Here is a 23,193-nt window from a genome sequence, read left to right on the forward strand (position 1 = left end):
CTGAGGAGGTGGTGATGGTGAGTACAATAAAGGAATTCAAAAGGAGCCTGGATGTATTTCTGGAGTGTAATAATATTACAGGCTATAGCTAGTAGAGATGGGTTGTTGATCCAGGGAGTTATTCTGATTGCCTGATTGGAGTCGGGAAGGAATTTTTTATTCCCCTAAAGTGGGGAAAATTGGCTTCTACCTCACAGTTTTATTTTTTTTTGCCTTCCTCTGGATCAACTTGCAGGATGACAGGCCGAACTGGATGGACAAATGTCTTTTTTCGGCCTTAAGTACTATGTTACTATGTTATGCACTAAGTAAACAGGAGACATATATAGTGGCTGTCGGATTTTTCAAAGTAGTAAATGAATAGAGCCAGCCATGACAGGTGCGTGAGCCCCCTGGATCTCACAGGCAAGCAGGCTTAAGTGTATTACACTGGTAATACACTTAAAGTCAATGCATTACAATACAGAAGTATTGTAATGTATTGTACAGGGGAGCAGACCCCCAAAAGTTGAAGTCCCAGAGTGGGAAAAAAAAATGTGAATTTTTTTTAACAAAAATAACGTTTTACAAAAAATATTAAAATTAAGTTTAAAGTAAAAAAAAGTGTCCTTTTCCCAAAATAAAGTAATTAAAAAAAAAAAAAATAGGTAAAAAAGAGAAAAGTTGACATATTAGGTATTGCCGTGTCCGTATCGACCGGCTCTATAAAAATATCACATGATCCATCCCATCAGGTGAACCCCATTAAAAAGTGCAATTTTCTGGACACCTTGCCTCGCAAAAAGTCTTATGTACCCCAAAATGGTACCAATCAAGCATTAATCTTAATCTAGCAAAATCTGCCTCCAAAATCCATATGGCGCTGCTTTCCTTCTGACCACTGCCACGTGCAGAGCAGTTTACCGCCACATATGGGGTATTTCTGTAAACTGCAGAATCAGAGTAATATATAATGAGATTTTGACATTTAATTTCCATTTTCCTTTCATTCTTGTGGAACACCTCAACGGTTAACAAAGTTTGTAACATCAGTTTTGAATAATTTGAGGGGTGTAGTTTCCAAAATCGGGTCATTTATGGGTAGTTTCCATTACATAAGCCCCCCAAAATCACTTTATAACTGAATTGGTGCTTAAAAAAATTGCTTCTAAAATTCAAAGCCTTCTAATAAAAAAATTAAATGACATTTGCAAAATTAGGCCAACATAAAGCAGACATGTGGGAAATGTTGATAATCATTTTAGAGGTATTACTATCTGTCTTAAAAATAGAGAAATTAGAATTTTGAAAATTGTGAATTTTTCAAAACTTTGGTTTAATTTTAGATTATTTTATAAATGAAAATGCAACAGTCATGAAGTACATTGTCAGATCCACAGGCGATATTTGTGCTGCTAAGTGCTAAACAGAAAGGCGCACCATAGGGCAACCGTATAAATCAGGTAAATATAGATTCCAGGATAAGGCTCACCTTGAATGGTTGTGCTACCTGTAGGTACAACTCTAGATAGGGATCACCAAGATGTATACTGGAATCCCAGAAGACGGTTGGTCTGCAGCCATGGATGGAGATCTTCTTATTGGAGATGCCTGAAATCCCCAAGAAGATGAAAACTTTCTGAAACAATAGATTCTCCCACAGCGCAAGAAACCAGCCATGGTCCAGACTGCTGAAGGTTGAAGTCTTTATTGCAGATACACAACGTGTTTTGGGAAATCTCTCCCCTTCATCAGGTAAAAACTGCATATATAGGATATGAGGGATCTACTCTAATGCAATTCATATTAGATGTTCATATGATCTGATTCCATATTAGTTTTTATCAATATTTATATATTTATCCAAATTTTTTATTTTTATACATATCATTTTTTATATATTTTTTTCCATTCATGATTAATTTATTTATATCCACTGCATTCCATTACATATATATATATATATATATATATATATATATATATATATCTTTTTTTTATTTATTATTTTGTATATCCCTAGTTCCATTAGAACTCATTCTAAAGATCTGTCTGCACATATTTATTTATTCATTTACTTGATATCCTGACATCATGATATCCCACTCATTTACAGTATCACTCACGTCATTTTATTTATTCATCTATCTTCATTTTATATGTTCATCCATCTTCATTCCAGCATCCCATTTTTATTCATTTTTCATTTATTATTCATTTTGTATTTATTCTTAATTTATTAATTTTATTATTATATTACAATTTTATCTAAATTTTCAAGCTACTCCATTGATTCAAGTCATTTTGTATCCACCTATCTTTCCTATATATTCAAGATCTACATTCCTCCTATTTCATTTTAGTAGGGTCGACTCCCATCACGCCAGCTCGTACATTATATAAAAGCCAGCATCTGGTTACCCCGGTGACGTTACCCCGGGGCTGCCCCTCTAGATTCCCTCCTCCTTATTTCCGAGGACCTCGGGCCAAGGCCATACACTTTAGTCGCAGGCCTGGACTCCAGAGCGTCCTGTTACCAAACTACAGTGCACCATGTGATGCCCTCTAACGTCACATGATCTGAACTCCGGTCACGTGACCCCCCCTTTTTTTGAGTGATTGTTCCGGTACCTCCAGACATTGTTTTTATGTTTATTTTCGCTTGTTTTTCCACCCAACCACTTGAACCACTAATTTATTTATGTATTAAATAGAATAATTAGTTTTATATATTGTTTTGTGTTTTTTACAATATGGGGACATACTGATCACTATTGGGACCGCCCTCCCTACCTGTTCTGTCTTCATACACGTTTACACAGTGTGCAGTCTGACATTCAGCATAAACCATTCCTGTCTTCCAAATAAGAGGACTGTTCTTTGTAGTCTAATTTGTTTATTGGTAAAACAGGATTGTTGATTGGCAAAACAGGATTGTTTGGTAAAACTACAAGAATACAAATAGCATGTATAAGTATAAAGTATAGATAGCATTTACTATAACATTTGCATTAACACAGAAGCATATGGTAAAATGGCTGCCTGTACATAAGATTACATGTCTAGCTAACAGTAGTAACAACTCCCTGAGTAACAATTACAACTAGCTGAACAGCTCTGCATAACACAATATCCCTGAAACAAAGGTAGATCTCTCACCAGATATTTTATTACAAGGATGATGAAGTTTAAGAAGGAGAGATGCAAAAGCACAGCTCTGCTGATGAGTCCTGGAGACTGGAGGGTTCTCTTTCTCAGGACACTTTTCACTCCCACAATGCAGTGCACAACCCACAATGCAGTAGTCTTTGTAACAAGAAAAACAAAGTGTAATACATCTTAACACAGCTAGATGATGCTTATAACCACATTAAACACTTGAGAAATATCAAGACTCTGGCAGAATGAACTAGAATCATTTTCTAACCCTGCGGGGCAGAACACTACCCGTTGAATGTTTTTTTGGTAATTTATGTGTGTGTGTGTGTGTGTGTGTGTATATATATATATATATATATATATATATACAGGGAGTGCAGAATTATTAGGCAAATGAGTATTTTGACCACACCATCCTCTTTATGCATGTTGTCCTACTCCAAGCTGTAAAGGCTCGAAAGCCTACTACCAATTAAGCATATTAGGTGATGTGCATCTCTGTAATGAGAAGGGGTGTGGTCTAATGACATCAACACCCTATATCAGGTGTGCATAATTATTAGGCAACTTCCTTTCCTTTGGCAAAATGGGTCAAAAGAAGGACTTGACAGGCTCAGAAAAGTCAAAAATAGTGAGATATCTTGCAGAGGGATGCAGCACTCTTAAAATTGCAAAGCTTCTGAAGCGTGATCATCGAACAATCAAGCGTTTCATTCAAAATAGTCAACAGGGTCGCAAGAAGCGTGTGGAAAAACCAAGGCGCAAAATAACTGCCCATGAACTGAGAAAAGTCAAGCGTGCAGCTGCCAAGATGCCACTTGCCACCAGTTTGGCCATATTTCAGAGCTGCAACATCACTGGAGTGCCCAAAAGCACAAGGTGTGCAATACTCAGAGACATGGCCAAGGTAAGAAAGGCTGAAAGACGACCACCGCTGAACAAGACACACAAGCTGAAATGTCAAGACTGGGCCAAGAAATATCTCAAGACTGATTTTTCTAAGGTTTTATGGACTGATGAAATGAGAGTGAGTCTTGATGGGCCAGATGGATGGGCCCGTGGCTGGATCGGTAAAGGGCAGAGAGCTCCAGTCCGACTCAGACGCCAGCAAGGTGGAGGTGGAGTACTGGTTTGGGCTGGTATCATCAAAGATGAGCTTGTGGGGCCTTTTCGGGTTGAGGATGGAGTCAAGCTCAACTCCCAGTCCTACTGCCAGTTTCTGGAAGACACCTTCTTCAAGCAGTGGTACAGGAAGAAGTCTGCATCCTTCAAGAAAAACATGATTTTCATGCAGGACAATGCTCCATCACACGCGTCCAAGTACTCCACAGCGTGGCTGGCAAGAAAGGGTATAAAAGAAGAAAATCTAATGACATGGCCTCCTTGTTCACCTGATCTGAACCCCATTGAGAACCTGTGGTCCATCATCAAATGTGAGATTTACAAGGAGGGAAAACAGTACACCTCTCTGAACAGTGTCTGGGAGGCTGTGGTTGCTGCTGCACGCAATGTTGATGGTGAACAGATCAAAACACTGACAGAATCCATGGATGGCAGGCTTTTGAGTGTCCTTGCAAAGAAAGGTGGCTATATTGGTCACTTATTTGTTTTTGTTTTGTTTTTGAATGTCAGAAATGTATATTTGTGAATGTTGAGATGTTATATTGGTTTCACTGGTAAAAATAAATAATTGAAATGGGTATATATTTGTTTTTTGTTAAGTTGCCTAATAATTATGCACAGTAATAGTCACCTGCACACACAGATATCCCCCTAAAATAGCTAAAACTAAAAACAAACTAAAAACTACTTCCAAAAATATTCAGCTTTGATATTAATGAGTTTTTTGGGTTCATTGAGAACATGGTTGTTGTTCAATAATAAAATTAATCCTCAAAAATACAACTTGCCTAATAATTCTGCACTCCCTGTATATATATATATATATGTATAGCAGGCTGGAGGGGCGTAGGGTATTTAGCCGGCTCACGCCCTCCCTCTGGTGTCGGCATCGTGCAGTGCTTCTCGGATTACGGCGACGTCATCCGAGTGCGACTTCCGGTTCCGGCTTGAGCGACGAGGCGGAGGCTGCGTGTCTCCCGTGCGGCGGTCTCTCGTTTGGTAAGTGCCTTCAGCTGCTTCCCCGCCACGCCGCATCCCCGGGCGCCTACCTCCGGCTCCGCTTTCACCATCAGCACGTCTCCTTGCTGCAGCACTCGCCCGCGCACCAGGCCCCGCACCATCCACCACCTCCCCGATGCGTTCCACGGTGGAACGCATCGGCAGGCACAGTCCCGGAAGCTCCACTGCCTTCCCGGTGCGTTCCACGCTGGAACGCATCGGCAGCTAAACCTTACACCAATCATGAGAAGTGCCTTCCCTCACCAGCGTTCCCTGGGCTCCATCATGGGGGCACACGGGGGGCACCCCCGGCTCCGCTTCCACCATCAGCGCTTCTCCTTGCTGCAGCGCTCGCCCGCGCACCATGCCCCGCACCATCCACTACCTCCCCGATGCGTTCCACGGTGGAACGCATCGGCAGGCGCAGTCCCGGAAGCTCCACTGCCTTCCTGGTGCGTTCCACGCTGGAACGCATCGGCAGCAAACTCACACCAACCACGAGAGGTGCCTTCCCCCACCAACGTTCCCTGGGCTCCATCATGGGGGCACACGGGGGGCACCCCATGTCATCATACGGTGCTCCAATACGGGGGGCACACCATCGCTCACTCCCGGTTCCTCCACCACGGCATCTCCCACAGGTGTTTTTCCACGCAGGGTCACATGTCCAGGTCAGAACAAGCTGGGCAGGCACCTCGCAGGGATGCCGTGGCCGGGCGGCATGGGCCCCGGGCACGGGCAAAGAAAATGTCCGCTCCATTCTAGTTCACCTTGCCGCCATCTTTTGTCCTTCCAGGCACGTCCATGTGGTTTTTTCTCTTCCTGTCTTGCACCAACATGTTTCTCTCCGTGTCCTTTCGCCTGTCACGTCCAGGCCCACTGCCTGTCCAATCTCCTGATACGTTCAGTTCCATCATAGGTCCAGTTGCCTGGTATGTCCGGGGTCTGTTTTTTTCATAGGTCAAGGTCTCCGAATGTCCAGGATTGCCTCCGCACCCTCCTGACCGATACGTTCAGGTTGTTTCTGTGGGCCTTCAGCCTGACACGCTCAGGTTCCGTTTTCGTACCTGTTTGCCCGTCACATCCAGGTTCCCGTCTGCATGTCCGTCCACCTGACACGTTCAGGATTCCGTCTTCGTGTCCGTCTGCCTGATACGTTCAGGTTTCCGTTTTCATGTCCGTCTGCCTGATACGTTCAGGATCCCGTTTTTTTCATGTCCGTCTGCCTGATACGTTCAGGATCCTGTTTTTCATGTCCGTCTGCCTGATACGTTCAGGTTTCCGTGTTCGTGTCCGTCCGCCTGATACGTTCGGGTTCTCTGTTCCGGGTTTTTTCTGCCTGATACGTTCAGGTCCTCGTCATGGCCTCTTACTGGTCAATCCTTCGTCATGTCCTCCCTCCTGTTACGTGTGTTTTCATGTCCCGTTTTGGTCAGTCAGGTTGGTGACCTGGTCATCTTTTTCAGATTTATTCTTGGGGTCGGCACCTCACTTCCAGTCACTTTCCTTCCTTACTGTCCTGTGCATCTTTCTCCCTCCCCACAGGGGCGCCTATCACGGTCAGCTCAGGCGCCTTCATCTGTCTCGTTCGGGGCCTGTCGCTCGCCATTGCCATCACGCACGGGTCATGTTTCCTCACTGCCTGCCACTTTGGTCAATTCCACACTGGCAGCCAGTTGGGGCTTCGTCTCCAGACGCGTCTCGGCTCTCGGTCGCGTTCAGGGCCCGGCGATCTTCGGACGCTTGGTCACGCCAGGTCATGTTCACCATTACCTGACACGCTCAGGCCGCTCGGTTTTTCGTATTTTTTCTTTCAGGTTGTCCTTCCATCGCCTGGTAGTGTTCAGCGTTTTCTTACGTTCTTGGCCTGCCACCTCCAAGGTTCCTTTCTTCCGTTTCATCACCACGTAAGTTCGTCTTACCAGCACATGTTGGGGTACCTCTCCCCGCAGGTACCAGATAAAAATTGTTTTTTCCTCACTTACCAATCTCAGATTCGCAGGGTGTGAAGTTCACCCTCCTCACGGACTTGCCTAAGTTTGGTGCAATTGCTCCCAGGTTCCCAAACAATTTTCCACCCCAAACCTCCTGAGGCTTCAGGTAAGTTAAAAAAAAAAACAGAAGGGTTGCACGAGGAGTTGTCAATTCACGTCAGATCCGTCCACAGGGTCCGGTTTTTCTTCACGCAACATGTCCCACGTCTCGGACATTGAGGACTCGATGTCCATCCCGGAGTCGGCGGTCTCCGAGGCAGGCAGCCGCGCATCTTATAGGCATTGGACCATCCCCAAGATGATCGCCGAGCTGAGGAAGAAGGGGATCCGCCACTCGGCGTCTGCACGGAAGGCAGAACTATATCGTCTGCTCTTTCCCGAATCTCCCGGCACTCCCGAACCTCCCGGAGCCTCCGAAGAACTGGTCTCCATGTCGACCATCCAGCTCTCCCTGACCCAACTCCACGCGACCATCAATAATCTAGCGTCTTCGATGTCGCACATTGATTCCAGGCTCCAGGCCGTCGAGAGCAAGATCGCTACGCCTCCTCCTCCGCCAGAGCCCGAAGCCGTTCCTTCTACTTCCCAAGCCAACGTCCCAGGTACAAGTCTGGTCTCTCCGGACATCGCCCCCGCTTTCTTTGTGCCAGAAAACATCAGGCGGGATATCCTGGCTGGAAAGGACATAAATTTGGCCGCCATTCTAATATCCACCCATGACACGGTCGAGAACCGGACAATCGCCTGTGGTGATGTGTCAGTGGTGCTGAGGTCCAAGGATGTCCGCCTCAACAAGAAGCTGTCCATCCCCGAATTCTTGCTGACCTTCAGCCTGTACCGGGACATAGTCTGCTCCATTCATCCCCAACGCAGGGCAGAGTTAGACACATACATGTACAAGGTCACCGAGCTGGGTTACAGATACGGCGGCACCGCCTTCTACGAGTATCACCGGTCCTTCTCTGCCAAAGCTGCAGCGGCTTTCCTCCAGCACCAGCATGTTACCAACTGGGCGGTGTTGGATATGGAGATCTTTTGCAGGCACTTCGCCGGGCAAAAATCCCCTGCCTGTGCCAGCTGCCAATCGGTCCTCCATTCATCTGATTGGTGCCCCCATGTCTCCAACCCATCCTCGGCCAGGCCCACATTCAGCTCAGGGGCGCAGAGACCCAACCCCACCACGGACAAACTCGGTCGTCCCATCTCTTTCCTGGGAAAAAATCAGATCTGCAACAACTTCAACCTGGGTTTTTGCAGTTATGATAAATGCAAGGCTTTGCACGTCTGCACCATCTGTTTCAGGGCCCATCCCCAGTCCTCCTGCTCTCAACGCACGTCAAAGCGCTCCTGACTAGGCGGGGTCAACGTTGACCTATTACTTTCCCTCCTCCAACAACATCACGATCCCAGTTTTGTCCGATTTCTCACACAGGGTTTCTCGGAGGGTTTTCATACCGGGCTAGTCACCCTTCCGCAGATCAGTCATGAGTGCCCCAACCTCCTCTCCTCGCTGGCGGATCCCGGGGCGGTGGACGCTCTATTGGAGGCAGAGTTGCGGAAAGGGTTCATGATCGGTCCTTTTGCGGAATCCCCGTTCCCCCTGTACCGGGTCAGCCCCATAGGTCTGGTGACAAAAAAATCATCCAATAAAAAAAGATTAATCTACGACCTGTCTGCTCCTCATGCATCCAGCATCCCCAGCCTAAATTCTCTGGTTCCATCGGACGAGTTCTCTATGCAGTACTCGTCCCTGGACGAGGCCGTGGAACTCATTCTACAGGTCGGGGCAGGAGCGTGGCTGTCAAAAGCGGACATCGCGGATGCCTTCAAGTTACTGCCTATCCTGCCTCACCTGTGGAAGTTCTACGGCATCAAATGGAGGGCAAAGTATTATTTTGCCACCCGCTTGACGTTCGGGTCAAAGAGCAGTCCCTGGCTCTTTGATCAGTTCGCCCAAGCGCTCCATTGGCTCTTGGTCAACCATGCCCACTGCCCGAGGGTCATCCATTATCTGGATGACTTCCTGCTCATCGAGCAGGCCGCACACGCCCCGGACAGGTTGGACAGCCTCCTCAGCCTGTTCAGCCGTCTGAACGTTCCAGTGGCTCCAGCTAAGGTCGAGGGCCCCGCCAGGGTGATCACCTTCCTGGGCATCACCCTGGACACCATCAGGATGGAGGCCAGCCTCCCCCTGGACAAACTCAATAAGTTAAAGGACTCTGTGGCCAGGCTCGTGGGCACCCGCACGGTGTCAAGGTTGGAACTCCAGTCTCTTTTGGGGTCCTTCAATTTTGCCGCCAGGATCATGCCCCAAGGCAGGTCTTTCACCGCCGGCTTGCTCAGACTACTCCCAGCAGCCTCAGATCAACATGCCCTCATCCACCTCGGGCGTGATGCGCTGGCGGATCTGGCCATGTGGTCTCTGTTTTTGTCCAGCTGGAATGGCATCTCTCTCTTCGTTCCTCAGTGGGACGAGGCCTCCCCCCTGGTGTTCTCCGATGCTGCGGCTTCCCTCGGTTTCGGGGCCATCTGCGGGGATCAATGGTTTGCGGGTCCCTGGCCCGCGCAGGTCTCCTCAGACCAAGAGGCTGCCAGGTCCTCCCCCCTGCTCGAGGTTTATCCCATCGTCGCAGCCGCTCTGGTCTGGGGGCAGTCATGGAGCAACAGGCCAGTGTGCTTCATGACTGACAACCAGGCGGTGGTCGACATCCTCGCCAGGGGCAGGTCCAGCTCCCCCAAGGTCATGCGCCTGGTCCGCAGGCTCACCTGGCTGTCTCTTTTAAATAACTTTCGTGTCATCTGCAGGCACATAGAGGGCAAGAAGAATACCGCGGCCGATGCTCTGTCCCGGTTAAACTTTAATTTGTTTTTTCAGGTTATGCCGGGAGCACGGAGAATAGGGATCAACCCCCCGGGGTTCGAAGCCCTGGTCATGGACTAGAAGAATACATTTCCGCAGCCCACGGCCTCATACGCAAGTCTCTCTCGGCCAATTCCGCCCGGAATTATTTAACAGGGTGGAACACTTTCAGGCGTTTTGCCCGCCTTCACCCCAGGGGGGGCAGGGACAGAGTCTCCTTCGTCCTGGCCTTCCTGGCTTACTGCCACAGGGAACTCCACATGTCCCACAATACCATCAGACTTTATTCAGCGGGCATCCAGCACCACCATATGATCAGTCACCCCAATCATGCCTCCTTCTTTTCTTCACAGGTGGTCAAGGCAGTTCTGAGAGGCATCCAGAAGCTCTCTTCCCCTTCCATACCCACCCGACAACCAGTCACAGGGGAATTATTCCAAAAAATTTCTGCCGCCCTAGATGGTAATCCCTTTGGCCCTTTTAGAAGCTTGATCCTCAAGGCCGCTCTCTACCTCAGCTTCTATGGGTTCCTCAGGCCGGGGGAATTCTGCTGCACCTCAGCCCGGAATCCAGGACCGGTCATCAGCCAGCTCCGCCATAGTTCAGACCACTTCACTTTCTCTCTACCTTCCTCCAAAACCTCCCAGGTCGGTCCACCGGTACAGATCGAATACTTTAATTCATGCAATCTTTGGTGCCCAGTGTCCGTGTTCAGTCAGCTGCTCTCCTCTCTCCATGACAGAACTCCCGATAGCCCCCTACTGCCATTTCCCGTGCTGTCACTGACATCCGCGCAGTTCATCAGGCATATGCGTTCCATAGCTTCGGGTCTGGGGTTCCACGCTGCTTCCATTTCCGGACACTCCTTCCGAATCGGGGCCGCATCGGCAGCCTCCAAACACGGTGTCCCCGCTCACGTCATACGGAAGATGGGACGATGGCAATCTTCCTGCTTTTCCCGCTACATCCCTCACCCACGGGTCGAAATTGCCAAAGCTTTTTCCAGTCTGGTTCTGTAAAACTCCCAACATTAAACCACCTAAAAATCCTTGTTTTGCCCCCTTTTTGGCTACCCGCGTCACGTGGCTAAAGGCACACCACTAGCCAAGTCCACACCACCAGCCTAGTCAGGTCCCACCGTGTCCGTTCACACCCTCTTCCCACACTCCCCCGGAGCCTTGACCACAAGTATAGCAGGCTGGATTCCCAGCCTGCATTTGTGGGAGGGGCGTAGGGTATTTAGCCGGCTCACGCCCTCCCTCTGGTGTCGGCATCGTGCAGTGCCCCACCCGACCCTCCCTCTTTTTCAGCTTCATTCAGCTCAGACTCCCTGGGTTAGCCCCCTTTTTTGGCTACCCGCGTCACGTGGCTAAAGGCACACCACTAGCCAAGTCCACACCACCAGCCTAGTCAGGTCCCACCGTGTCCGTTCACACCCTCTTCCCACACTCCCCCGGAGCCTTGACCACAAATATATATATATATTTGATAAATGATAATGTGTATATGCAGTTTTTACCTGATGAAGGGAAGAGACTTGCCGAAATGCAATGTGTATCTACAATAACGACTTTAACCTTCAGCAATCTGGACCGTGGCTGGTTTCTTGCACTGTGGGAGAATATATATGAAGTTTAATGTCACAAGAAAACAAATCTCAGAATGGCTTGGATAAGTAAAAACGTTCCAAAGTTATTACCACATAAAGTGATGCATGTCAGATTAGAAAAAATTAGCCTGGGATTTAAGATTAAAAATGGCTCGGTAGTGAAAGGGCTATTCATGCACTTTGTTTAAACAGACAGTCGGCACAACAAACCAATCCACCGGCCCAGCTACATTACGGAAGTGGTGGAACTGCAAGGTGCAGCAGACCTACTCCTTGCATAATGCAGATGCACAGCACCCTACTTAAAGGGCTTCTGTCACCCCACAAAAGTCATTTTTTATTTTTTTTGGCTAGTTACATTCTTTATAGCGCGATATATGAGAATATAATGTTGTCACTTACTTTCATGCGGCCGTTTCTTGAGAAAACAAAGTTTTATAATAGGCAAATCCGGTCTCTACCAGCAAGTAGGGCGTCTACTTGCTGGTAGCCGCCGCAGAAAACCGCCCCCCTCGTCGTGTTAATTGACAGGGCCAGCCGTGATCTCCTCCTCCGGCCGGCCCTGTCAGTATTTCAAAAATCGCGCGCCTCTGTTCATTCGGCGCAGGCGCTCTGAGGTGAGGAGGCTCGTCTCCTCAGAACTCCCTCAGTGCGCCTGCGCCGATGACATCACCGAAAGAGAAGATGTCATCGGCGCAGGCGCACTGAGGGAGTTCTGAGGAGATGAGCCTCCTCATCTCAGAGTGCCTGCGCCGAATGAACAGAGGCGCGCGATTTTTGAAATACTGACAGGGCCGGCCGGAGGAGGAGATCACGGCTGGCCCTGTCAATCAACACGACGAGGGGGCGGTTTTCTGCGGCGGCTACCAGCAAGTAGACGCCCTACTTGCTGGTAGAGACCGGATTTGCATATTATAAAACTTTGTTTTCTCAAGAAACGGCCGCATGAAAGTAAGTGACAACATTATATTCTCATATATCGCGCTATAAGGAATGTAACTAGCCCCCAAAAAAAAAGACTTTTGTGGGCTGACAGAAGCCGTTTAACCAAGGGTGCTGACAATTTTGTTCACATGTGCAGGTGCCCCAAGTTATATCGCTAGTGGAAACAAATTAGTTTTATATTAATTGTATGTTTGAAATAGATTTAAAAAATCATCCACTGATCTTTAAATTTGACTATTTCAGTTCTGGCCACTTGTGTAAGCCCCCCACCCCCAGAAAAAAAAATTTGATTCAATTGTTGTTCTACACTCAATTTATTGTGCTACAGAAGTGGCAATCAGGACTTTCTCCAAATTTTGAGGATTGAAGAAGACAAGCACACAGGGTCTTGCAGATGGAAAAATATCTTCTATATGAGAATTTTTTTCTTCAAATGCCAGCTCTGATTGAATTTAGAGATAAAGGGGTATTGTTTTGTTCCCTCCCTTCTTCACCTGGATGGTGGTGGGCCAGGAAGGTATAAATACTGCTCCATTATTTTAATGTTTTTATAATATCAATTATTAGGTTACTGGATACGACTTTGAGAGATTTATCTGAAACTTGAATAAAGAGATTAAAAAATATAGGGAGTAATTTATCAAATTGGTGTAAAGTAGAACTGGCTTAGTTGCCCATAGCAACCAATCAGATTCCACTTTTCATTTTTGACAGCTCCTTGAAAATGAAAAGAAGGAATATGATTGCTATGGGCAACTAAGCCAGTTCTACTTTACACCAGTTTTATAAATGACCCCCATATTCTCTAAACCACATATTATACTTACAGATAATGTATGATGATGGACCCCTCTATATCTTCGCCCCAACAGAGGATCTGAGGAAACGATGGATTCATCAGCTAAAGCATGGTAATGTGTCTTTTTAAGAATAATAAGTATGTTCTCAACCAAATATCACTATGATTTTCTGAATAAACCATAGTCTAAACCAAGCGTAGGCGATGAGAAATGTTGAGTTTGGTCAAAACTTTGAATGCTATACGGAGATCTGTCTCCATACAGCATTCGTTATCTCACGAGACTTTGTGAAAAACTTTGGACTTCGATTTTTTAACTTGAAAATCATTTTAAAACTTGAATCCGAAGTCAGCATTGGTACTGAGGTAACAGCAGATACCAAAGCTGACTTTGGATTCAAGTTTTAAAATGGTTTTCAAGTTTAAAAATCGATGGCCAAAGTTATTCACCGATAACGAATAAAGAGATAACGTATTTCTTCTCACCGAAGCCCATACATTTGAATCCTGTACGGAGACGGGTCTCTGTACAGCATTTAAATTAAGTTTTGACCAAAGTGACTTCGGATCTATGATCCAAAGCTCGCTTCACTCAACCCTAGTAATGAGTACATTTAACAGAATGGCAGAAACATAAGACGTGTAAGGAATCATCTCTTTTCAGGGGGTCACACTCACAGATATCTCACCAGACAACGGATTTTCATGTCCAAACTGTGCATTTATTTTGACAGTCTTCTTATAAAGGATAGTAAAACACAAATAAACTCCTGCCCGTCTAGGCGCTACCTAAACAAAATACGTCCCTACCTCACTCATAGAGCACAGTTCACACATTGACATTATATGCGGCTTTCCTCAGCCAACATCAATACTGCAGCCTCAAGGCTGGGGAAACTCCAGTACCTTTTGGGGGAGTGTGGCCCAGTAGTCCTCCAGATGCTGGGCGTGCAACCCTCGTTCTCTAGGTGTCGCTAGGTCCTCCAAACCTCAGGCTATTCCAAGCCTTGTGGCCCCTCAGTCCTCCTGACTGAGACCACACACACAGCCTCTGCTTCACCAAACAGTCTTGCTCTCCCTCCTCAGACTGACCTACACTGAGGCGCTTTATGCAAGCCTGATTACAGCAGGCCTCACCTGCGATCACCTCAGGTAGAAAAGAAAACCCATACTGGAAGGGTGTGGACTGGGAACTCCCTCTACCAAGCCTAGCCACCAGTCTAAGTAAAATCCAGCCCAGAAAATGTATACAGAAATGTCTCAACAAACTATGCTTTGCTGAGACAACTGCCACTCTCTGGATTTTATCTGTCTCACCCATCTGAGGTACCTGAAGTGGGACAACACACCTTCCAGCACTGTTCACATTACCACAGACACTAACATGATGAACATGTGAAAGCCAGTCTGCTGATCATAACTTGAGAAAGTGCAGCTGGATATTGCTAGAAACAACAGTCTGTGTAGCTTGTGTCAGCTGTGGTGCAAGGTGAGTCCATATTCTTACCAGCAATGCTGCCACATGGGAGGATGGACGATAATAGGGGGCATTTATCAATAATGTTAGTATTTTTTTGTTGCAAATTACGCCATTACAAACCAAAAGTGGTGATTTGTTTAAACTCATATATCAAAAGGCCCACACCACATTTAAAATTTGACTTTTTAACTTGATTATTCACCTATTTCTCTTGATTTGTGACATTTTAAAGCCAATAGCCTAAAAATTCAACTTGTTTTATACACAATTGCGCCATTTCAGCCAACCCTACCAGACCACACTTGCGACTTTTAAAGCATATTTGTGACTTTTGAAGCAGAATTGTGACTTTTGTTTCAGACTCGGGACGTTTTTTTTTTTTTTTTGTTGAATGTCCATTTACAGAATGTCCCTGTTGTATAGCTCATTTATATTATCCTGTTTTATTACTTACCTGTCACTTCTTCCCACAACAAGTTGGCAGGACTATTTTTTCCGTCCTGCATAACGGAAACCAGACGGATCCGTTATGCTTGCCCATAGACTTCTATTAGGACGGAGCAAAATGGACGTTTTGCATTCCATCTGGCCATTCCGTTATATTTCGTTACAAATGGAACCTATAACGGAATGGCATAACGCTAGTGCGAACCCACCCGATCTCTGCTTTTCCTACCTCCTGCGAACAGCCATCTGTACAGGAGGGAAGTTATCAGTGATTGATAACACTGTGTGCATACAGAGATAGCTGTCACTAATAACTCTTCCTCCCTGTACCGATAACTCCTCACAGGAAGTGGAAAAAGCAAAGATATAAATGGTTAAAGTACATGTTTTACAAAATCTTTTCCCACAAAAATATATCAGTCTGCTCGGCATCTTCTGCTCTATAACATGGTGCTTTCAGATTGCAGTACATTTTGTGGTGACAGGTCCTCTTTAAAGAGATAGTAGTCTTATTTTTTCTATGCATAATGTGACGATCCCAGGTCATGTCGCAGGGGTGAGTTACACTATTGAGCTCATTAGTTTACCACATAAAGTCACCCCTACCTATTTTACATGACAGAATTATGTGAAATTACTCCCATCATTTTCCAACAAACCAATATTTCATACTACAATGTCTACCACCACCTACACTTATTTAAGCAATAGGGGCCTACATTTCCAGAGTTTCTCAGTACCAATTAGTCATAGTAAAACAGGTAATCTTAATGGGACATAAAATACACTACTACAGAAAGTTAGGGATATTTGGCTTTCGGGTGAAATGTATGGAAATTTTAAAAGGTTCCAAGCAACTTATTAAAACAAAAGCCAACAGCAGTGGTGGGTATACTCCCACAAAAATTTTAATGTCTCAACAACTTGTCATGTGGCCTTGAGCATCAATTACAGCTTGACAACCAGAACTCATGCTGTTCACAAGTCAACTTATTGTCTGCTGAGGCATGGCATCCCATTCTTCTTAAAGGGTGGCCCTCAGGTCATTGAGGTTCTGGGGTACAGAGTTACGAGCCTCTACACGGCGACTCAGCTGATCCCATAGGTTTTATGGGATTCAGGTCTGGAGAAAGTGCAGGCCACTCCATTTGAGGTACCCCAGTCTCCAGAAGCTGTTCCCTAATGATGCGACCTTGATGAGCTGGTGAATTGTTGTCCATGAAGATGGAATTGGGCCTGTGCTGTTCATGCAGAGGCACGATGACTGGATTAACAATGTTATTCAAGTTGTATGGGCTTGTCACTGTACCGTTCACAAAGTGTAGGGCAGTTCTGTATTGACTAGACACACCTCCCCACACTGTAACACTAGTGTCATCTGATGACAACAGTGGCTGATGCATAGCGCTCTCCTTGAAGTCTTCAACATCGTTGGCAGCCATCATTTATGCTCAGTGTGAATAGACTTCCATCAGTGAACAGCACTGAGGCTCACTGGTTCCTCGTTCAGCGTAGATGCTCCTTGCCCCATGCAAGACAATGATGCTTGTGTCTGGTGGTGTGTTCAGGTACCCTTGCAGGTTGTCTAGCACGCAGATCACGCTGATGTAAATGGTTTTAAATGGTCTGATGTGACACTTCGGTGCCTCTCACCTCCCTTAAATGTGACTGGTATTGTGTGGTATTTATCATATAGTTATGCAGGGCATTGTTCACAATGAGTGGTCATCAGTGTTGGATCTGACCAAAGGACATCCACTTCTATGCTATTCTGTGACTCTTCCGATCTCTCTGCCTCTCTGTTGCAACTTGCTGATGACACTCTGTGGCACTCTAAGCTCAGTGGCCACTTCTGTCTGAGAATATCCTGCTTGAAGCCTCATAATGGCGAGGTACTGTTGATCAATTGTTAGGTGCTGTCTCGCTCTCATGATGTCAAAATGTGAACAGCATGATGAGGAGGACTTTTTAGATACCAATTCTAATTGAACAAGGACATTTATTGGGCGATTCATGGATCAAATATCTGTTCTGAATTTTGTTGTTAAGCTCCTTAACATAAGAAAACAGCAAGTTGTGCAAAAAGTACTGAAACATTGAACAGTTGGACAAGTGCATTCAACAGTTTAGATAATGTTACATTAAGTTTCCCTGTAAAGGTTAGAGTGCATTTTAGGTTCATCCTGAAATTTCACCCACAAGCCAAACATCCCTATTTTTTTGTGAGTAGGGTATATACATGGTAGGGAGGGTATGTGCCCTGCCTTGAAGTGTATTTCTTGGAAAAAACAAATAGTCTTAAAAGTTATTCATCGATAGATGAATAACTTGTGAACGGTTTTGAGGGGTATTCATGCTCCTAACATTAAGGGAGGTAAAGTTCATAACTGTGTGTGGGTTCCCAATAAGAAAGGGTTAAATACAGCATAACGCAAGGTAGAGAAAAGAAAGATGAAGGGGGACAAAATTGGCATGTAAGCAGTACTACAACCAGCATAAATCCTGTAATGTAATTACATAATCTGTGTTTCTGTAATAGTAAGTGTAACCATAACAAATGCCTAACCTAAACCTCTGCCTTTAAATAACAGTAGGCAAGGAGCCCATATACCTGTGTCTTAATGAAAACGTGCTAATAACTATAGAGTAGTTCAACTTGTCTGACCTATTACCTGTCAAGGACTGCAGTAGGAGTTATGGATCAAAAAGCAAAAAAGCTCCCAAGTTCTAGAAGTAAGATCCGAACACAACTCATTGCCTGTAGCAGTTAGTAAATAGGTAACAGGCCCAGATATGACAGAGCGGAGCAGAATTCCTAGACTTGGGCAACTTGTGCTTCCTCATTATGGACCACCTCCCTGGTTCAGGCAAGGCAGGGTAGATGCACATGGGAAACTGGAACTGTCATCCATGCAATGATGTCTAATGGAGCTGTGTTTAGCAATGACCGACCTCAACGATCTATGGATCCTCTCTAGAGATGAGCGAATCAAATCCCACGAATTCGATCCGAATTGCTGGATAAATTCAATTTGCCTAGAACCAGAATTTCCTCATGCTTCGTGTCAGCGAATCAATTTAACCTGAAATAGTAAAAAAAACTAAAAAATTCAAACTTACCTCATCCATTTGCTCACGACGGACCGCCAGCCTCCATCTTGCTTGAAGATCTTGGCCGAAATCCCGTGTGGCGCGATATTACATAATCACGCGGGCTGATCATTTATGATCGAGGCATCTGAGGGGTAGAATGACGGGGGTGTCACTATCGCAGCTCCCTGTCATTGCACCCGCTACTTACAAAAAAAATGCACTTTGTGACAAAGTAATTCGAGATGAATCCTCTTTCAGTGTTTTCCTCAATGTAATCCAACATGGTCTCTGTCTCAGGCAGGGACAGTGGGTACACAAGGCCACTTGGGAGAGTAGTTCTAGGCAAAAAGTCAATAAGGCATGAGTCATAGGACCAGTGAGGAGGCTAAGTCTCCCTCTTGTCAAATACATTGGCATATTTGGCATAAAACAGGTTAAATAGAAGACAAACGTCTTGAGTGATAGCCTGCTTCCCAATGCAGTATCTGTCCATTGCCACAATCGATAAAAGAAGGAACAGATGCATGAAGGTGGAGTGAGTGTAATGCAAGCAATTGAGGACTCATGAACCAGCAAGTCATAGAAGATGTTCTCTGTGTGCTGGACTCCCACCTGAAGATCCATGGACACTGTAGCATAGGTTCTACAAAAGGTACCCTGTTGACTGAAGATGGAGTCAAGAACCTTTACAAACCTACTGTGTGTATGCGGTACCAGATCACTTAAACCTGGTGCAAGAAATTACCATCAAAATCTGAATCCAGGAAGGCATGTTCAGTGAACTGTCTGCTACCACAGGAAAGGACAACAGGATTTCTCAGTATTTGGAGAGAGAGCGTGTTCACCTTGCGTCATCTCTTCAATTGACCTGAGTGGGCAAGTCTGCACATAATGACCCTTACCACCACAGTAGAGGCATGAATTACTGCTGCTTCTGTTCTAAAACTTTTTCTTAGCTAACTTGAGTCTATCCAGCTGCATGGGTTCATCAGTAGTGGCCAAAGAAATGCGGAGAATGGTGCCCAACCCCCCCCCCCCCCCTATAATTAGAATTGGAGATTAGTATTAGTGTGTATATATAAATATATATATATACAGTACAGACCAAAAGTTTGGACACACCTTCTCATTCAAAGAGTTTTCTTTATTTTCATGACTATGAAAATTGTAGATTCACACTGAAGGCATCAAAACTATGAATTAACACATGTGGAATTATATACATAACAAAAAAGTGTGAAACAACTGAAAATCATGTCATATTGTAGGTTCTTCAAAGTAGCCACCTTTTGCTTTGATTACTGCTTTGCACTCTCTTGGCATTCTCTTGATGAGCTTCAAGAGGTAGTCACCTGAAATGGTTTTCACTTCACAGGTGTGCCCTGTCAGATTTAATAAGTAGGATTTCTTGCCTTATAAATGGGGTTGGGACAATCAGTTGCGTTGTGGAGAAGTCAGGTGGATACACAGCTGATAGTCCTACTGAATAGACTGTTAGAATTTGTATTATGGCAAGAAAAAAGCAGCTAAGTAAAGAAAAACGAGAGGCCATCATTACTTTAAGAAATGAAGGTCAGTCAGTCCGAAAAATTGGGAAAACTTTTGAAAGTGTCCCCAAGTGCAGTCACAAAAACCATCAAGCGCTACAAAGAAACTGGCTCACATGCGGACCGCCCCAGGAAAGGAAGACCAAGAGTCACCTCTGCTGCGGTGGAAAAGTTCATCCGAGTCACCAGCCTCAGAAATCGCAGGTTAACAGAAGCTCATATTAGAGACCAGGTCAATGCCACACAGAGTTCTAGCGGCAGACACATCTCTAGAACAACTGTTAAGAGGAGACTGTGTGAATCAGGCCTTCATGGTAGAATATCTGTTAGGAAACCACTGCTAAGGACAGGCAACAAGCAGAAGAGAATTGTTTGGGCTAAAGAACAAAAGGAATGGTCATTAGACCAGTGGAAATCTGTGCTTTGGTCTGATGAGTCCAAATTTGAGATCTTTGGTTCCAACCACCGTGTCTTTGTGCGATGCAGAAAAGGTGAACGGATGGACTCTACATGCCTGGTTCCCACCGTGAAGCATGGAGGAGGAGGTGTGATGGTGTGGGGGTGCTTTGCTGGTGACACTGTTGGGGATTTATTCAAAATTGAAGGCATACTGAACCAGCATGGCTACCACAACATCTTGCAGCGGCATGCTATTCCATCCAGTTTGCTTTAGTTGGACCATCATTTATTTTTCAACAGGTCAATGACCCCAAACACACCTCCAGGCTGTGTAAGGGCTATTTAACCATGAAGGAGAGTGATGGGGTGCTGCGTAAGATAACATGGCCTCCACAGTCACCGGACCTGAACCCAATCGAGATGGTTTGGGGTGAGCTGGACCGCAGAGTGAAGGCAAAAGGGCCAACAAATGCTAAGCATCTCTGGGAATTCCTTCAAGACTTCTGGAAGACTATTTCAGGTGAATACCTCTTGAAGCTCATCAAGAGAATGCCAAGAGTGTGCAAAGCAGTGTTTTACACTTTTTTGTTATGTATATAATTCCACATGTGTTAATTCATAGTTTTGATGCCTTCAGTGTAAATCTATAATTTTCATAGTCATGAAAATAAAGAAAACTCTTTGAATGAGAAGGTGTGTCCAAACTTTTGGTCTGTACTGTATGTGCTAAATAAGGAGCAGGTGTAGGATTAAGGTATACTAACCAGACATAGGGGGACCGCATGTACAAACACGCACCATAATCGGCGTATAAGAGTCATCAACACGCATGTCCGGGCTGCGCTCATCACGAAAAAGACGTCATTATGTGTAACGGCCATTGGGGCATGCGCACTTGGCATTCCTATCCCCGATTTCCATATTGAAAAAGGTTAGAACCAGACACTACCTGGCGCATGCGCAGATCCCCGCAAGGATGCACAGCGCCATTTTTGTAAAGGGTAAGGCATCCCTATGGCCGACAACATAAACGCTCATGTGTATAGCCTTTTATATAAATAACTGGGCACCTGGTAAGAACGGACTAGGGTAAGGAAAGGTACATACTAATTAGGACTAGGGTTGTTTCGATACCAAAATTTTGATTCGGTTGTAATACCATCAAAAAGTATTGCGGTACTCAATACCATTTGATACCACGCAAAAAAATAAAATGCCAAGAAAAGCAGCGTGCATTCCACTTTATGGAACGTCCGGCCCATAATAGAACAGTCCTATCCTATTTTTTGGGGGAACAAAGTGACAAAAAAAAAATGCAGAAACGCGGTTTTCTTTTCTTTTTCTTTTCTTTTACAGTGTTCACCCCATAAGAGAGATTTTTTAATATTTTGGACTTTTCAGACGTGGCGATATGTAATATTTTATTTATTTATTGTTTATATATTTTATATGTAAAATTGGGAAAGGGGGTGATTTATACTATTTTGGTGTATGTTTTTAACTTTATTTTTACAGTTTATTTAATACCTACTCCCCCTTAGTCGTAGTACCTGGGATCTTTTAATCCCTTGTTCTATTCACCCTAATAGATCTCTATTAGGGTTAATAGGATCTAACACTCTCCCTGCTGCCCTGTGCTTTGTGCACACAGCTGCAGGGTGCTGACCATGGCAGCCAGGGCTTCAGTAGTATCCTGGCTGCCAAGGTAACCGATCGGAGCCCCAGGATTACACTGCTGGGGCTCCGATCAGAAGCTGCCACTACCGCCAATGAGAGGAGGTGAGGGTACTCTGTGGCCACTGCCATCAACGATTTTAACACTGTGGAAGGGGGGACGCACTGCACCACCAATGATAATTAACGTTTAATATACAAATACAGCCGGCGGCAAAAACACATTGCCGGCACCCGAGCTCTGACAGGGCGCTGCGATCAGTGGCAGTTAACCCCTCAGGTTCGGCAACTGAGGGGTTAATAGCCACGGATCGCAGCATCCTGTCAGAGCCAGGGTGCCGGCATTCTGTTTCTGCCGCTTGTATTTGTAATTTATTAAAGGGATTCTGTCACCTCCCCTCAGCCAAAAAACGATTTTAAAGCAGCCATGAAGCACAGCTTACCTGGATTAAGCTGTGCTCTTTTATCTTGAAATCCGTCCAGCAGTTACTGAAAAAAACGACTTTGATCGATATGTAAATGTGTCCTGAAGGTGCCCAGAGGGGCGTTTTTTTCTTCTTAGTGAGCCCAGTACCGCCCCTCTTTCAGTGCCCAGCCCGCCTTCCTTGTACTTTCTAACCGCCGCCCCCAGCCTGCCACAGCCTCTCCTCCCTCTCCTCCCCCTCCCTCACGCCGAACGAAGTCTCGCACAGGCGCAGTACCCACTGAGGGCTGCGCCTGTGCGATCATCAGGAGACTGAGGGCGGCAGCTTCATCTTCGTCACTGGGCATGCGCCGAGCCCAGTGACGTCCGATGTTAGCTCTTCCCTCAGTCAGCAGGGAAGAGCAAGCATCGGACGTCACTGGGCTCGGTGCATGCCCAGTGACGAAGATGAAGCTGCCGCCCTCAGTCTCCTGATGATCGCACAGGCGCAGCCCTCAGTGGGTACTGCGCCTGTGCGAGACTTCGTTCGGCGTGAGGGAGGGGGAGGAGAGGGAGGAGAGGCTGTGGCAGGCTGGGGGCGGCGGTTAGAAAGTACAAGGAAGGCGGGCTGGGCACTGAAAGAGGGGCGGTACTGGGCTCACTAAGAAGAAAAAAACGCCCCTC

General features: G+C 45.8%; 1 protein-coding gene across 3 annotated transcripts in view; it reads left to right on the forward strand.

The window, feature by feature from the left end:
- Positions 1–23,193, forward strand: part of BTK (Bruton tyrosine kinase) — a 474,008-nt gene that overhangs the window by 233,605 nt on the left and 217,210 nt on the right. For 2 of the 3 annotated variants that reach the window (XM_044306622.1, XM_044306621.1), the window contains exon 5: positions 13,497–13,578. In XM_044306622.1, the coding sequence (XP_044162557.1) occupies positions 13,497–13,578 (82 nt within the window). Of the gene's footprint in view, positions 1–1,710; positions 1,735–13,496; positions 13,579–23,193 lie in introns of those variants that run through there. The other variant, XM_044306623.1, reaches the window with a different exon arrangement.

The sequence above is a fragment of the Bufo gargarizans genome, chromosome 9 (assembly GCF_014858855.1).
Source record: "Bufo gargarizans isolate SCDJY-AF-19 chromosome 9, ASM1485885v1, whole genome shotgun sequence".
Lineage (NCBI taxonomy): Eukaryota > Metazoa > Chordata > Amphibia > Anura > Bufonidae > Bufo > Bufo gargarizans.